This window comes from Gigantopelta aegis, chromosome 9 (genome assembly GCF_016097555.1).
Source record: "Gigantopelta aegis isolate Gae_Host chromosome 9, Gae_host_genome, whole genome shotgun sequence".
Classification (NCBI taxonomy): domain Eukaryota; kingdom Metazoa; phylum Mollusca; class Gastropoda; order Neomphalida; family Peltospiridae; genus Gigantopelta; species Gigantopelta aegis.
In genome coordinates this window covers 74,379,115-74,397,897 of record NC_054707.1, presented here as the reverse complement: position 1 = coordinate 74,397,897, position 18,783 = coordinate 74,379,115, and the positions used below count along the sequence as shown (strand labels likewise).

Here is an 18,783-nt window from a genome sequence, read left to right as displayed (position 1 = left end):
TTCTCGGTGGAGGTTGTGAGAGAGTCCTTCATCTGAATTTTCTCTCTCGGTGGAAGTTGTGAGAAAGTACATCAACTGAATTCTCTCGGTGGAGGTTGTGAGAGGGTCCCTCATTTGAACTCATCTGAATTGTATCAGTGGAGGTTATGAGAGAGTCCCCTGCTTGAATTCTCTTGGTGGAGGTTGTGAGTCCCTCGTTTGAATTATATCGGTGGAGATTGCGAGTGTCCCTTGTCTGAATTCACTCGGTGGAGGTTGTGAAGAATGCCTTGTTTGAATTCTCTTGGAGGAGGTTGTGAGAATCCGTCATTTGAATTATATCGGTGGAGGTTGTGAGTGTCCCTTGTCTGAATTCACTCGGTGGAGGTTGTGAAGAATGCCTTGTTTGAATTCTCTTGGAGGAGGTTGTGAGAATCCGTCGTTTGAATTATACCTGTGAAGGTTGCGAATGTCCCTTGTCTGAATTCACTCGGTGGAGGTTGTGAAGAATGCCTTGTTTGAATTCTCTTGGAGGAAGTTGTGAGAATCTGTCATTGGAATTATCTCAGTGGAGGTTGTGAGAGTCCCTCGTTTGAATTATCTCAGTGGAGGTTGTGAGAGTCTCTTGTTTGAATTTTCTGAGGAGGTTGTGAGAGTCCCTTGTCTGAATTATCTCAGTGGAGGTTGTGAGAGTCCCTCGTTTGAATTATCTCAGTGGAGGTTGTGAGAGTCTCTTGTTTGAATTTTCTGAGGAGGTTGTGAGAGTCCCTCGTCTGAATTTTCTAGGTGGAGGCTGTGAGTGTCCCTTGTGTAAATTCTCTCAGTGGAGGTTATGAGAGTCTCTCGTTTGAATTCTCTCAGTGGAGGTTGTGAAAGAGTCTCTCGTTTGAATTCTCTCGATGAAGGTTGTGACTCTTGGTGAGATTCTGGCTGGCACACTCAAAGTCCTTCATTTGAATCCTTTGTGGAGGTTGCGAGTCTCGCATACAGTTCCTGGTTTAATTCCAACAGTGGAGGTTGGGACTCACACAGATTATACCTGGTTTATATTCCCTCGGTGGAGGTTAGAACTCATGCTAAGATGGTCTAAAGTTTGAATTTCCTTTGTGGCAGTTGGTTTATCTGTAACAAGACAACCATATTTTTTCTTGCCAATTTTTTTTTTAATGTGAACCTCCCTGCCGCTTGTATTGAGCAAACTCTACAGACGCCATTATTTTAACCAAGAATATTCTAGATGCTCATGAAGGTATTTGAGTACGTATGTAGCACTGATACTGTATTCGCCATGCAAGTACATTCAAGTACAACAGCAGTATACTCCATTCAACTGTAAGTTTGTAGTCACCTGCGACTAAGAGCAAATGTCAATAGCATGCTTTATTTCCGTCCGACATGAACACAGTGTTTATGGAAGGCAGTGGGCCAGGATCTGAATATGATGATGACGTCATATCATGGGTAGAACCAATCATTCCCGTGACTGCTATATTTAGAAGATCATCGTCAAGGTTAACATGAGGAGGAGGGTGAACTGAAATAAAATAAACTTTAAAATTAGGTTATCTGCTAATTAATTTGTTCACAAACAAGTGAAAATTTACTAATAATAGAATTCAACAACTTAAAATAATACTGACTAGAGCAGCATCTATTTGAACAGCGTTGTACATAACCTAAAATCTAGTGGGCAGTAAAAAAAATATAGCGTCGCAGTAATACAGGGTCATCTCCAGCTAGACAAAAGGACACCTCTGTAGTATAACCTTTTCGTATTTTTCGGACTCCCCTTCCCTTTTACAATGTCTGTTATATTACACTTTCGTTAAATTGTTGTAACATATAGAGGATATTTCATGTTTTTTGTCAAATATGATTTATATCTCATAGAGTAAAGTTTGCACGCATATATCACGAGTCGCGCTTGCGCGATGAGTGTGATATGATTGCAAACTTCACGAGATGAGATATAAACCATATTTGACAAAAAACATGAAATTTTCTGTTTATTATATAACTTCTGGCAATTTACCTTTATTTTTAAAATGCCAGCAGCAAAATAGTTCCAGCTTTCTTACAGTGAAGATAACACTTTCTACAGTGACAATAACACATTTTAGAGTGAAACAGTGAAATTTTCACTCCAAAATGTGTTATCGTCACTGAGTGACTGATAACAGTTTTATTTCACTGATATTTTAAGGTATTTCACTAAATATTATATAATAATGATAACATATTTCGCACGTGGAAAGGTATTAGTGTTTGTTTAGTTGTATATATAGCAATGCTATATTTGGTTACAGTACATATTCAGTAGTCAGTACCTGCACTTGGCTAACTTGTTCGCAGAAACAACATCGTGCCTTAATATGTATAGTACACTGGCGGATCCAGGGGAGGGGTCACAGTGGTCCAGTAAAAGTTTGAAGTGCCTTTTTAAATTATGATAATTTTTTTCCAATACATTTATTCACAACATACAACACTAAATTATCCTGAAATGGGCCTTTTTAGAATTTTGTTACCACCCCCCCCCCCCCCCCCACCACCACCACCACCACCAGCGTACAAAATCCTGAATCCGCCCCTTAGTGACAGGTTAGTAAGCTAGTCAGCAAAAGGTACCGTGAGTCGGACTGTGGCAGCTAGCGGAACTTCCGCTTGTGAAGGGATGCTGGGTATCCCTGTTCCGGTGGGCACGGTCTAAGATGTTGAGCGGGTAGTTGATATCTGCAGGGTAGTGCGAGGGTGGGTGCGATGGATGAGGTCGCTGCTGAATCACAGACACGTGTTCCACGAGAGGTTTTGATTGTGGGTAGCTATGACCGCCATAAAATTCTGAAACAATTTTTTTTTAAAACAATAAAAAAAATTAAAACTGTAAATCTACGACTAAAACACAATTCGTATTACTATTATAGAACAACAAATATAGTTAGAAATACACATATTTCATTTTCTTTTGTCATTAAAATGCTCCCTCTTCTGTAGACCCCTAATGATGTAATTTTCCGTGTGAAATAGATGCCAAACACGTGTAAACGTCTGTCCGGCGTAACTACTAGTCGCAGACGTAAACTTACGATGTTTAGTGAAATTGGCTCCAGATACAGAAGCTATATCATGGGTCTTTTCGAATACGATTTTTATGTCAACGAGTGATGTGTGAAAACCATATTTTCACGAATTGCGAAGCTATGGGTGAAAATATGGTTTTCATACATCACGAGTTGACATAATTTTCGTATTCGCAAAAACACCATGAAATGGTCTATTTATGAATATACATCTTTCCTATTGTTTTTTACAATATCTTTCGCTTTTTTGTTAATATCTTTCGCTTGTCCTATCGAAAACACGTAACGTCATGATATATTTCTTCCGATGGAAATTGTCCAGGAAAGTTACTTGACCAAAGACTTTTAAAAATAAATTTGAATAAAAATTATCTTTATTTAATTATTAAATTAACATTCGTTGAATAATACTACTGTGCAAACATAACTGACAAAACCAAAACGACCCTCGAAACAAAACGAATGGAACGCCGTTAAATTTTCAATGATAGGATATTGTGTCATCATTATTTAGCTTCGTATTCAATTCATTTTAGATATTTTATCGTAATTACTCTTCATATCCCTTGTTATGGTTACAGTTGTTTAAATTACATTTTTTATTATTTTTCAAATACGATCAGATGCATTGGTAATCATCAAACTTAAATACGATGAAACGAGACAAAGGGAGATAATTTAATCATGCACTTTTACAAAAGTAAATACGAATTTTGTAGCTAAAATACAGTGAAAATATGACTTTTCACCGGATATCACTTTTATGGTTTTCGTACATCTATATATTTCATTGCTATGTAAATAATAAATACAGTTATGCTCCATGTTCACCTGTAATGTGACCCGTTCAATAAAAGTTAAAATCGACATATTTTTATTTTATTACTTTCGCGTTGTATATATAACTCTTACAATTACATTGTCCAGAAATGATTATTTTTGTGCTAAATATGTGATCATAAATTAAGATATAATTATTTTCGAAATGGTATACCGGTATGTCTTTAGTGCCAACGAGAACTCGTTGTATTAGCAATCTTCATTTGAAGTTGGGCAATTTACCATGGATTTAAGTGGCAAATGGCATTGGCGTAGCCAGGATTTGATATTGGGGTCCACCCACATTGGGGAGAAGCAACCACACTGTCTATGAGTCGTGTAATAAAATGTGTGAGGAAAAATAGGTTTGATTGGAGCGGGTATTGACACCCCCCCCCCCCCCCCCCCCCCCCCACACACACGACATCCCGACACACACCTCTGGCTACGTCAGTGACAGATGGCATCTCTGTAGCAACCGACGCCATATAACCGTAAATGAAATGTGTTGAGTGCGTCGTTAAATAAAACATTTCCTGTGTAGCAAGACCTATTAATAATTTTGAAAGGGTAGACATATTTTTCCTTCTTTAACATTGGTTTTATCGAAACACATTATTTTATTACATTAAAAATAGTACAAGTTAGATACCTGTCTTCACTGTAAAGTCTCTTACCTTGACTTGGATACGTTCCTGACCCGGCATATGGTGAATTACTCTGAACCACGTTGAAGGCACTTCCGTTTCCGCCATTTTGCACACTGACCGACTGATAATTGGATTGGTTGTTAGGCTGGTACGCAGACAGATTTGATGACGTGTAACAGGACTCCCCGGGATATTCTTGGTTGTGGTATGTGAACTGTTCAATGTCTTTGTGATATGGGTTTGGGTTGTACCCGTGTGGTGGTGTTCTAAATGCACCGGGCAAAGTCGCACTGCCGTAGCCCATGTTACCGACGTACGGCGAACTCGTGTGGTTGTAGTCACCGTGTTGACCTGTAATCAGCGAATTTAACTGCATTGTAATCATCATCAAGCACCTGTCGCGGTTAAAGAGACAAGGACTGGGATGTGGAGGTGGACAGAGAAAGAAATTGAAATATAGAAGTAGCTGCCAGATCTGGAAGAAATGACATGGAATTGAAAGGAGAGAAAGGAGAGGGAACTGATGAATTAAAAAACATCATCATCAATATCACCATAATTATCATCATCACACTCATTATCGTCATTGTCATCATTTTGACCTTCATCACAGATCGGGAAGAAATGATATGGATTTCAAAGGCGAGAAAGGGAAGAGGACAAAGGAATAAAAGGAGAATCATCAATATCATCATCATATAATCATCATCATACTCATTATCGCCATCGTCATCATTTGATCATGATCATGCTTACTTACTTGTTTCTGTAATTTAATTTAAATGATTGTTTAAATTTTGTTTTTATTGTACAACAAAATCCACAAAAATTGGTATGCAACCAAGACATGAGAAATCACAGTATATTCACATAAGAAAAAATAATTTTTATTTCCGAGAGATGAGGACAATGATGTCTTAAAAGTAAAATTTATTTGTATATGTAGCTACATTTCTGATAATGAATATGAAAAGCAAATCAATAAAAAGCCAACCCCCCCCCCCCCCCCCAAAAAAAAAAAAAAAAAATTTGCATCAACAATTAAGATTATTAAAAGAGTTATGAACTGATAAACCATTTTCAGTACTGACCAATATACGAGTATGGATGACCAGTCATAACAGGTTGTGACGTGTTAGCGTATTGCATTGGCGCTTGGTTTATAACAGATGTTCTGACTGGATTAGGCACAATGGGTGAAATTGGCGGTGTCAGCATCTGGTTACCAGCAGAAACAGTCTATAAGAATAAAACATACATTTTGAATGATATACGTTTTGAAAATAAAAATAAAATAAAAGTTAAACAAAAACAAAAGAAAATGTTTCCAGGAACGCAACCCTACATGTACCTTAAAAAAGAGCGCACATTAAATTTTGTTTCAATGTTTAATTTTTTGCTATCTCTTTTTTATTCCAACTAAACAACACATACTAAAAAGAACAGAAAACGTGCTTAGGTAACATATTATTAATTCTATAAGCTCTTTTTTATAATACGAATTTCCTTGTAAAAAGAGCTGCGACGGTAAGAGTTTATAAATTATACAGCTGGATTAACTCCCTTGCTTACTAACCATGGAGTTGAGCGAGCTGAGGTGCGGTGACATGGAGAAGGGTTCTCTGCCGTTCGGGATCATGGGGTTGAAGGGACTGTGGTTCAAGGACGGGTCCAGGTACTGCTGCTCCCTCTTCACGCAGTTCTCGTTACGAGACACACTGTTACGGTTCGGCGTAGCAACGAAACACGTGCCAGGTCCTTGGTCCAGATTCGGTTTTGACCCCGTGTCATCTGGGAAATAGATATATATTGACATATTGGAATTTATAACATTACGTTAAGATAACTGCAAAATATGGTACATGTGTAGTCGGTGGACCAGAGGAAACATTGCTACTACCATTTTGATTGAATTGAAAACATATTTTATTTCATAAACAACAAACGGATTGGGCACAAATTTGCCAACTTACTAGGCCCTTTCCTATATACATACAATATAATGGAGACAATTACTTAATTATAATATAATAGTAATGTATACATATAAACTTTGTATTCAAATATATTTTAATAACAATCAAATTGAGAAAAAGAGAGTATCATATACAACTGGATACTACAATGTAAACCATACATTTTTGTGTTGAATCTGAACGACAAAAAAGGTAATACAAGGTCAGGGCCGTATCTCTGCACAATGCGTAATGATATGGACACCCCAGAACGCAGGTCATGTTTCACGAGACAGATTTACGTACGATTATTTCATCTGCTATTTAGCTCAAGATTGTTTATATTTTAATTCCATAATCTTCTAAAATACATCTCGCAGGTCCAAAACAGATGCTGTTCTATTTCCAGCTGGCCATATTTTTTTTTAGCAGGCCATATTTCTGTTGGCCTGCTATTTTGAAAAGACAACAGCAGGCCATAGTTTACTTTCTATTTTGAGGCGTGAGAACGGAACAGGACTGACGATGGCCTAGGATCTCTTGTTATACGGGTGTCTCACCTGGCTTCATGTGTTTGTCTAGAAGTGACTGCAGTTCCATCTCCTTCTCGTTGTGTAGCTGCGATTCGACCGCCAGCAGGACGTACTCATCAAGTAGCATCCGTATCAGGTGGAACGAGCCTGGAACGTAAGGGCAACATAACTTGAAGTTTGTTGTGTTTATCGACACCACTAGAGCACATTGATTTATCAATTATCTGCTATTCGATTTCAACATTTGAAAATTTTGGCATATAGTCTTAGAGAGGAAACCCGCTACATTTGTCCATTAGGTCAGGTCAGGTCAGAGTGTTTAACGTGAACATCTAGAACAAGCTACTGTAGCGTACGCCTGTCCTGGGGTGGGTTGGAGGGGGGGGGGGGGGCGCCTGCACTGGCAGGTGTAAGGGAGCACCAGCAGTCCGACCGGGGCCGGGGCCGGTAACAGTCGGAGGGTGGTATGGTGCTATGGAATTTGGAATGTCCTGTAGGATTAAGAGAAAGGGTGCGCAATTTTGTGAATTAAATTAGGCGCAATTTAGAACGGTCCTCCAAAAAGTAAAAATAGGGAGCTACGTATAGTTTTGGAAGATTAGTATGCCGAGAGTAGCTCGTTAAGTGGACCTAGTTGGTGTTTTTCCATTAGTAGCAAGGGATCGTTTATGTGTACCATCCCACAGACATGATAGCACATACCATGACCTTTGATACACCAGTCGTGGTGCAATGGCTGGGACGAGAAATTGTCCAGTTGGCCCACCGATGGGGATCGATTCCTGACCCACCGCGCATCAGGCGAGCACTTTACCAGTGGGCTACTTCCTACCCAGGGTCTCGTTCCAAGAAGCGATCTAAGCGAAAAGATCATCTTAAATACATAATTACCTACGCACCTAAGATGGTCTTAGCGCTAAGATCGCTTCGTGGAACGGGGCCCTGGTCAATGTAAGAGTCCTACACAAGTGTTCGTTGGATATCATTTTATACGACCTAATAAAATTGAGTTTCGTATAAATTATATCTTACAGAAACGAATGTAATATTTGTCTACAAATCTGTAAATCAAATGTTTTGGACACAAACGTATTTGGGTTTACAATTTCAAATCTGGCATGACGGACTATCTTTACCCACTGTACTGCAGTTTAACCAGTTTACCACCGACACATAGACGGTAGTGTGACATTAGAAAAGCACCATTAGCCACGACGTTGGCCAGCTCACCCATCTCACGACTAGTCTAGGCACTCTTACAACTCGATTCTCGTCGTATACAACTCCTACGACCGATTAGTTGTTAATTTGAGCACATCCGTCATAAGTTGGCAGTTGGGGAAATTACAACGCAACCGTCGAATTGGTCAACTCCGTCGTGATAGTTGATAGTCTGAGCCTAGTATTATGCTAACACAGGTGAGCAGATAACCAGACAAGCAGACGAAAGGATGAGAGACAAGCGGAATGTAATGCTAAGGCTGTCAACTGTCACAACGAATGAAGGAAATATTTTATTTAACGAAAGAAAGAAATGTTTTATTTAACGACGCACTCAACACATTTGATTTACGGTTATATGGCGTCAGACATATAGTTAAGGACCACACAGATTTTGAGAGGAAATCCGCTGTCGTCACTACATGGGCTACTCTTTCCGATTAGCAGCAAGGGATCTTTTATTTGCGCTTCCCACAGGCAGGATATCACAAACCATGGCCTTTGTTGAACCAGTTATGGATCACTAGTCGGTGCAAGTGGCTTACACCTACCCATTGAGCCTTGCGGAGCACTCACTCAGGGTTTGGAGTCGGTATCTGGATTAAAAATCCCATGCCTCGACTGGGATCCGAACCCAGTACCTACCAGCTTGTAGACCGATAGCCTAACCTTTATTTAACGACGCACTCAATACATTTTATTTACGGTCATATGGCGTCAGACATATGGATAAGGACCACACTGGAACCCATTGTCGCCACTTCATGGGCTACTCTTTTCGATTAGCAGCAAGGGATCGTTTATATGCACCATCCCACAGACGGGACAGTACATACTACGGTCTTTGTTACACCACTGTCACAACAAAGTTGGCCAACTCGACGGTTGCGTTATAGTTTCCCCAACTCTCGACTTACGAGTGGTTATACGACGTGAATCGAGTTGTAAGAGCGCCCATACTAGTACGCGGACAGTCGTAGAAGTCGTGATAGCAGAACGTTGGCCACCTGTGTCCTGGCAGTTGGTAGTCTGACGCTAGCATAAGTATACAGGTAAAGTGATTAATTTTACTATGAGTTTGAAATACCGAAGCTTTGAGCATTGTTCAGAGTCAGGTTGTGCATGACGCGGGCTCCGAAGAAAGACCACTTGAGCAGGAACTCCTGGGCTCGCTTTTTGAACGACCGCCCGTTCTGTTTACTGGGCTGAAAATAACACACACAAAGCCATTCAGTTAAACAATCACTTGTATCATTCATACGCGTCCGAGCAAATCTTCACAATCGGGTAAAATGAGCTGGCCTTAAAAGTGTTCAACATGTTTTCAGCATTCTACTCAACATATTAGTTGTAATCCATGTAAGAACGAATATATATATAGAAATCAAAATATTTTAAAAACTGAAAGAATACGTGGTGATTCGTTTGGAATCCTTTATAAATAAATTTTGTTATCTAGATTCAGGAATTTTCATTTCATTTGGGCAAAAATCGACCTCCCCCCCCCCCCCCCCCCTTACAAAAATGGGAGTCCGTAAAACTGTGATATCATTACGTAACTCACAGGTATATTTAATAATGGGCAAGATATCTTTTTCATTTAAATCTAAAAATCTCAACAAAACCATTAATAGATTGAAGATCCTATGTTTGCATACGACAGAAGCCCCCACCCTCTAGTACTGGAGCAAAACCTCAAATTCGGGTAAAAATTATAGATATTCCGGAAAAAAATAGGCTAACATAACACCTTTTTAATATGTATTTCCATCATTCTACCCTCAAAATTAGTTGTAATCCGTGTAAAAATGCGTAGTGATTCGTTTGCAATCCTATATTACTGTTTGGCAGTAATGCTAATATGAATAAATCTTGTTATCTAGATTCGGTTATTTTTGTTTAATTCGGGAAAACGCCAGCCGCCCCCTTATAAAAATGGCAGCACGTACGTCTACGCTTCTAACGATGTAAAAAAAATCCTAAGGTTAACTTACCTTAATGACTTTCTGTTCCACCACACCATCCAGCCACTCTGTGAACGCTTCCACGGTGGCCTGTTTACGTAGGATTTCCTTAAATTCTCGTAAAACTAAAATAGATCACAAAACACTGATTATCATAATACTGTTTTATACTCAAAATCTGAGACCGAGTCCATATTGTAATATAAAGTGCAGACCTAACTATATTTTAGTATTTTGACAAGAAATCTATATATATATTAATATTAACTCCTTATCTCCAACGATACCGTTAGTACAAAGGAAGGAAAATGTTTTATTTAACGACGCACTCAACATATTTTATTTACGGTTATATGGCGTCAGACATATGGTTAAGGACCACACGGATATTGAGAGAGGAAACCCGCTGTCGCCACTTCATGGGCTACTCGTTTCGATTAGTAGCAAGGGATATTTTATATGCACCATCCCACAGACAGGGTAGTACATATCACGGCCTTTGATATGCCACTCGTGGTGCACTGGCTGGAACAAGAAACAGCCCAATGGGCCCACCGACAGACTTTTGAATTTTTGTAGATAACTCATACCCATGGTTGTAATTTTTAAATTAACAAAACAACAAACTAGTTTTTTTTTTTTAAACTGCACCTAGCCCCCCCCCCCCCCCCCCCGCCCCCGCCTTGAAAAAATCCTACATTTCGTTACGTTGAAATTACGTTCGTGTACATGCTTGTCGAACATCTGATCCTTTTACTTCTATTTTGGTTGCTATAACCTTTGAGCAGATAAACTTACGTAAACTGATATATATGTTTGATTACTCTCTAGATTGTGTAAACTTGTAACACGATAGTAGGCTAATTCTAGATCACTGACACATCGAATGACATTTCGACATTTTCCGTTAAGTTACGAAAATTGCCGGAAACGTTACCATAAGAACGTCAACAATGACGTGACGTCAACATTGAACAATGCTACGTACAGTGTTCGGAAATGTACAGTCGCTGTTTGATATTTTATAATTATTTATTTTAAATGTTTATAAATTTAAAATGTTGCTGGTTCTAATACTACGATTACCATTTGAGGACACCTTCGAACTACTCTGCTGTTCGGTTGCAATGTTTTCTACGTCGAGTGGATACACCAATAGAGGCAAGTGTTTGCTTGTTTGCTTGTTTGTTCCTTTGCTACATATGGAGTTTCTGGTGGTGCAAAAACAAAATAGGAAAAGGGTCCACTTGGTTCATATTCGAACCCCCCAGGTCCAGATCACGCTACGCCCCTGAAAGCTCCACTTTAGTAAATTATTTTATGATTGTAAATCAGACCAATATACAGGCACGGCGGAAGCAAAGTTTCTAAGGGGTCTGGGGGTATGCTCTCCTGTAAACCTTTGAAAACTAGATGTCCTGAAATGCAATTTTCTGCATTCTAAAAGTAAAATTTATCTCTGCCTTAAAATTTACTACCAATAATTTTTTTATTCAGAATTATTGGGGGGGACTAGAGACCCCTCAGCCACCCTCTGCTCCGCCGTGCCTGATATATAAGGTGGATAAAAAAAATACGTGGGTGGTGAGGGAATGGCCCTCATCCTCCCAAACTCCAATGCATGTTAATAACTGCACAGGACAGGGGCCGCGCAACGGAGGGGAACGCGGGGGCCATCACTGCACTTTCCCCTGTAATAACTGCACAGGACAGGGGCCGCGCAACGGAGGGGAACGCGGGGGCCATCACTGCACTTTTCCCTGTAATAACTGCACAGGACAGGGGCCGCGCAACGGAGGAGAACGCGGGGGCCATCACTGCACTTTTCCCTGTAATAACTGCACAGGACAGGGGCCGCGCAACGGAGGGGAACGCGGGGGCCATCACTGCACTTTTCCCTGTAATAACTGCACAGGACAGGGGCCGCGCAACGGAGGGGAACGCGGGGGCCATCACTGCACTTTTCCCTGTAATAACTGCACAGGACAGGGGCCGCGCAACGGAGGGGAACGCGGGGGCCATCACTGCACTTTCCCCTGTAATAACTGCACAGGACAGGGGCCGCGCAACGGAGGGGAACGCGGGGGCCATCACTGCACTTTTTGAGAGGGGGTATTTTTGTTCTGCTAATTCTAATGTCGTACCGCGCAATATTAGATGTTTAGAACGCTACAGATGTTTCTACCGCTCTCATCTAATGTCGCCGGACATAGGCATCACCTGCGGCTCACAAAGAGTTCATACTTAGATAAATTTTCTTATTTAAATGATGTTTATCACTGTGTGAGCAAACAGAAACCGTCAAAACAGTTTTTAAAAAGAATAGTGACATTAATTCTGACGACAAAACGCACACACTTCAAAGAGAATAAATAGTGACATTAATTCTGACGACAAAACGCACACACTTCAAAGAGAATAGTGACATTAATTCTGACGACAAAACGCACACACTTCAAAGAGAATAAATAGTGACATTAATTCTGACAAAACGCACACACTTCAAAGAGAATAGTGACATTAATTCTGACGACAAAACGCACACACTTCAAAGAGAATAAATAGTGACATTAATTCTGACGACAAAACGCACACACTTCAAAGAGAATAGTGACATTAATTCTGACGACAAAACGCACACACTTCAAAGAGAATAAATAGTGACATTAATTCTGACGACAAAACGCACACACTTCAAAGAGAATAGTGACATTAATTCTGACGACAAAACGCACACATTTCAACTGTGATTTAGCGGGTCATGTTCCCATTACACTTCTTGTTTTCTCACGAACTTATATATTTTCCTGTCGCCTCATAACACGATTCATAGACAATGTGGTAGTCCCCTCCCCAATGTAGGTGCCCCCCATCCCAAACATTTATAAATCCTGATCAGGTCAGGTCAGGTCAGGTCAGGTCGTAGTGTTTAACGTGCACATTCTGAATCAAGCTGTTGTAGCGCACGCCTGTCATGGGCGCAGGTGTCGGTCCATGCCGGCTTCTCTGTCGAGGACAGGAAAAGGTTTTGGGGTGGGTGGAAGGAGGGTCCGCCCGCGCTGGCAGGTGCAAGAGATCACCAACAGCCCGACCGGGGTCGGTAGTGGGCGGGGGCATTTGTGGTGCCATTTAATTTTGAATGTGTAGTAGGATTAAGTAAAAAAAAACATAAAAGATTACGCAATTTTCATGAGGTAATTTTGGCGCATAATTTGGAACGGTTCATTGAAAGAAAAAAAAATCTAATGAGTTGGCCTAATTTCGATTTAGTTTGCTGAATAGTAGCTTATATTGGAACCTTGCCTATTGGGGGCCGTCATTGTTGAACTCCCGTAGCTGCCCCCTAATTTAGCCCTTCGGTGGGCTTGATCAGTTGAATGATCAATAAATCCTGGCTTCGCCAATACGTAAGTCGTGGTCAAGGTCAAGGAATTTAACGTGCACGTTCAGAACAAGCTCTTGTAGTGCACGTGCATCATGGCCGCAAGTACTGACTTTCGCCAGTTCCTCCGTCCAGGATAGGAAAAGGGTGGCGTTGGGAGTAGGCGGGATCGCCCACACTCGCAATTGCAAAAGAGCACAGGCAGCCCGACCGAGATGGGTGTTTGGTGGTACGCCCATCTCCCACGTTCCTATAATGTTCATACAAATACTGCAATACTTACACTCCGCGTTCACCTCTATCTCAGCGTCACACTCCTTGTTATTACAGGACAGCGCCTGGGAGCTGATACTGCTCAGGTCTATTCGGTCAATGTCCACGATAGACTGGTTCACCAGCTGGGCGTCGTACAGCACCGGTCTAGCAGTCTGTAAACATAGGTGTAAGTTTATGAGTTTCTAAGGCGGCTAGTTCAAACTGTCTACAGCATTCTGGTTTTGATAAATAAATAAATAAATATATTATTAGTTTTAAAAGCTGGTCTTCTTGATCCGCTCCATATAGATCCAACTACTTACTGTAAAGGCTCATATAGACTGGATTGGCGGCGCGTGACAACTTGTTGTTTTTTTGTGTTTGTTTTAAATCGAAATACATTCGTATCAGTGAGAGTTTCTGTACTGGATACGTGGGATGCGTGCGTGTCTCCAAAACGCGTGCGACCAGCCGCAGTGGAATAATTGTGTATATGATGTGTATGCCCAAGACGCAAACCGAACACGCATCAGACGCAAAAGTCGGACCGCACGCACGCGCAGCATCCAGTCTATATGAGTTTTAACACTGTTACTGCGTTAAATTCCATAACATTGCTTTTAGTTCAGGTCTTTTCAAAGTTAAATAGTTTGTTTCGTTTAACGAGATCACTAGAACTCATTTATTTGTTATTTACACAGAGACCCTGCTGTAACATATTAACATATGTCCAGGGAAAACAAGGTAATAGGTATATCACAGTAATAAGTACACATATCTACAGCTAGAGCGGGCACAATGATTAACTCATCGTCGGCTATTGGATGTCAATCATATTTATAGCTACAGCGAGCACAATTATTTAATAACCACCGCCTATTATTTGATAATTCTGAAAAAAGTCTAAAACTAGATTTATACTTCACCGCCGACTCTTGTTGGCGAGTAGTTGACTCGCCCAGTCCTGCTTCTATTCAAACCTAATCCTAATGTTTCAGTAAATTCGGTGTATATTTAACACAGTTCATATTACATTTTGGTGCGCGTATGTTCAAATGCTTGTTAGTTGACCTAATAAAAGAAAAATTCAGTGTCGAATGAGGTTGGCAAACAAAGTATGAATTGACCTTTAGAGGAACTATTAGTAGTAAGAGCCCTTCACACATGACACTGCTTTTGATATAACAATCGTGGGACACTTGTTGGGACGGGAAAAACAATCAAAGAATGGTCCACCGAGAGGATCCGATCATACGACACAAGCACCTCAAGCGAACGTTATCTGTCGTCTCAGCTAGATCCCGCATGCCGCCACCTATTGCCTGGTTGTTGTTTTTAATTTATGTTTTTGTTTTTTGTTTGTTAAAACACGAAATAATACTCTTGCTAGACATCTGGGCTTAGTTGTTCAGAGTATGGTTACGCTAACTATGATTTAATATAATACTATGGTTCTAAACAGTTATTTTGTATAAAAACAAACATTGATAATTCCATTACACATGAATATTATCTTAGATGTTGTAAATCAAATTTCAACATATTTGTTCATTTGTTATTTAATATTTGTCTATGAATTTTTCTCCTAATCATTAGTAAAGCTAACTGGTCCAAACGGCTCTTGTGATTAAATTATGAAACAAAAATTAATATCTGAATCAGACGATTTCCTTATGTACTTTGATGAATTAAACCATTGCTTTGACATCTTAAAATTGTATAACTTACATTTTGAATGGTCTTAACAAATTTATTAAACTGAAAATAAAATGCCTTGTCGGTTCTATTTAAAACATTAAATGCACTTTACTTACCTGAGCTAAATGTAAGAAAGCCGTCTGTCGTTTGAGGGAAGATGAAAACCTTCGCGCCACTGGGATCTTGGCGTCTGACAAAGCTTCTGGAAGGTTCTCCAGGGCAGACGACACCCAGTTCTCCCAGTGTTTGGCTAGGTTTCGGATATCACAGAGCAGCCTGCAGTTAAAAAAACGGTTCAGCTCATTTGTTAACTTTATAGAGTAAATACGTGGAAAACATTTAGACCTGTGTGCACAGACTATAGTAAAAACAAAACATCGTATAATGAACATTAAGTAAAGCTGTGTTGGAAATAGTTTTTCTTCTCGAAAAAGAGTAGGCAAAATATACATGTTCATAATTGATATTCAGCAATGCCAATAGATAATTGGAGCCGAATTTACGAATCTTGTTTTTCTTAATATTGCAACGTTTGCCCCGAGTGATATAGGCGTACGAAACGTTTTCATTATTCATTTATTGCTGTGCTTATATTCATGTACGGTCCAAACACGCTGTCCAAACACCTCACTAAAACATAACAGCCTTAAGGCCGACAGCCTATCCACTACGTACGACAAGCATAATTATTTAGCTGTCATATGACATACCAAATCTACTTTTTAGTAAGGTTGGGAAAATGCTTGTTGGAGTAACTGTTTTACTTTATTCCAAAATAGCCACGACCGTGTGTAGAACATTGAAATATCGTTGTAATACTTAGAATACGATTTGGTAGTAAAATAAATAAATAATATGTTGTTAATTAGGTTCTTTTTAATGAAAAAACTACAACAGTGTGACGTACGTTTCTGGCATTTCTTGCATCGTGGCAGGAATGAGCACTTCGGTTAGCACCTGTGGAGAGACATAAGTGGAAATCACATTAAAACGTGTGTATGGTCAACTCGTTTGTTAGATTGAACATGCCACTGATTAAACAATACACTGGTATAATAATAATTTGTTGTTGTTGGTGGTGGTATTTATATTTCATACATTGATACTATGTTAACTGCTATGTCAGAGCTGTGATATGTGGCAACTGTACGAACTGTCAAATACCTAAAACTAAACACAAAGCCAGATATGTGAGAAATAATACGCATATGTTACATATGTGCCTACACATATGTTCGCCAATATAGGTGTTGCTACACAGCCAAGCCTGTGTTAAGGGACTGTTGTTGCGAAATGTTTTGTTATACCAGCTTGTTTTCATCTAGACTTGAACATTTAATGAATACAACGTTGTTAAAACACAACTGTACAAAAACGTTTTGACAGCAATTTAAATGCGCTAATTTATGATTGTTTGCCTTTGTAACTTGCTTCGAACATTGTTGTTTTATTTAGCCTATTTCCAAGCCAACTTACTTTTGTACCCTTAACATATATTACTTTAAAGACTTATATTTGAAAAAAATCATTTTATCAATTTTGGCATATCCAATATGTTTCTGATAGTCCTGGCATTTTAGACGAAACAGAAAACATTTGTACCTTTCAAACTAGAGACAGCGACATTTCAGAAAACTTACATTGGGCATGATTGATGTTTTAATTATTTTTACTGATAAAACTTCATTTAAACATATTTTTCTTCACTTACCTTGTATAATATTGAATCACAAACACATATAATATCTACAATCACAGGGTTGTCTACCAGGGGGAGCAGGTGTTCTGGAAGTCCTTGCCAAAAATGTAGTAGAAAGTTCTGAATCTGTAAATACAAACGTCTCAAAGTTCATCTGAATTCAGATGTCATGAATATACATGTAATGATCACGGGCCATCGGACATACAGGGTTAGCAGCCCGGTACCGGCTCCCACCCAGAGCGAGTTTTAACGACTCAGTGGGTAGGTGTAAGACCACTACACCATCATATCTCTCACTAACCACTAACCCACTATCCTGGACAGACAGCCCAGATAGCTGAGGTGTGTGCCCAGGACAACGTGCTTGAACCTTAGTTGGATATAAACACGAAAATAAACTGAAATGAAATTAAATGTAATAATCGTTTAAAGCAACTAGGAATATAGCTCGATATAACCGCCCTTAGTTACCTGCGTGGCAGATACACATCTACGTACGTACGTTACATATATATCATACAAAAATATGGTAAGCCATCGTACATCTTTATATTTTTACACAGTCCTTTACACTGTGTTTTAATTGAACTGTTGAATTTTTATATTGATGTTGTTCATCACATTTTTTTGGTTGCATTCATCATAGTTTGACACCCAATAGCCGATGTATTTTTCGTGCTGGGGTGTCGTTAAACATTCATTCATTCATTCATACATCTTTAAAAAAAAGAACAACAAAATCCAACAAAACATCAACAGAAAGCTGGGACAAACATTTAAACGAAATGAGAAAATAAAAATAAATCTGGCTACAATCGTTTTCATCGCAAATGATACACACATTATTTTGTATTATGTTCAACATTATCCTATTTTTATATTTTGAAATTCTCAATATTTTTGCGTAAATGTTTGCGTGCATAAATGCATTTCCGAAAAATAAAACATATTTTGCATTAGGAGTATTTGGACTGGATAATTTATCACATTACTGCAACATCTTTACATCTATGAATACATAGTTTAAGTAAAATATGACTTTGTAAGTGGTGGGTATATACGTATATATTCGAGAAAAACTTTAGCATAATTCAGTACATGTTGTACATAGAGTTATTGTAGAAACAGATCGAAGTAGTTCATTGAGCTTAGTGACAACACTGACAACGTACCTCTTCAAAGTTGGCGTTTATTGCTGTATCCAGAATACACTGACAGTGTGTTTTGTACATCATGATGAAAGTTTCAACCTGAAAAACAAATCATATAATTGAAATGCATGCGTCTACCGTAATATACATTTATTTTACGATTCATTTTACTTTTAACTACACTGAAAATGGATACAATTGTATTTCATTATTCTTTCGAGGATGTTTTTCGTAATTTAAGTTCTTCAACCGTGAACGTGTCTCCATGACCATCTGTTGACATTCTCTGAGACAGAAGCCTATATTGGGCTGACAAAAATGGGTATTAGTATCTGGCATGGTAGCTGGGGGACGAGAAAGGAAGACGAAAGATAAGTATAACAAAATTATAGCC

At 39.2% G+C, this 18,783-nt stretch overlaps 1 protein-coding gene across 1 annotated transcript in view; it reads right to left on the bottom strand.

Moving 5' to 3' along the window:
• Window positions 1–836: 836 nt before the first annotated feature.
• Window positions 837–18,783, bottom strand: part of LOC121381754 (DNA-binding protein RFX6-like) — a 72,642-nt gene continuing 54,695 nt past the window's right edge. The window contains exons 8-21 of the mRNA XM_041511102.1: window positions 18,411–18,488; window positions 17,248–17,361; window positions 16,444–16,493; window positions 15,653–15,812; window positions 13,867–14,011; window positions 10,232–10,326; window positions 9,325–9,442; window positions 7,044–7,163; window positions 6,105–6,319; window positions 5,620–5,767; window positions 4,556–4,879; window positions 2,608–2,820; window positions 1,375–1,513; window positions 837–972 (exon numbers count right to left, since the gene is read on the bottom strand). Coding sequence (XP_041367036.1) covers window positions 837–972; window positions 1,375–1,513; window positions 2,608–2,820; window positions 4,556–4,879; window positions 5,620–5,767; window positions 6,105–6,319; window positions 7,044–7,163; window positions 9,325–9,442; window positions 10,232–10,326; window positions 13,867–14,011; window positions 15,653–15,812; window positions 16,444–16,493; window positions 17,248–17,361; window positions 18,411–18,488 — 2,055 coding nt within the window. The remainder of the gene's footprint in view (window positions 973–1,374; window positions 1,514–2,607; window positions 2,821–4,555; window positions 4,880–5,619; window positions 5,768–6,104; window positions 6,320–7,043; window positions 7,164–9,324; window positions 9,443–10,231; window positions 10,327–13,866; window positions 14,012–15,652; window positions 15,813–16,443; window positions 16,494–17,247; window positions 17,362–18,410; window positions 18,489–18,783) is intronic.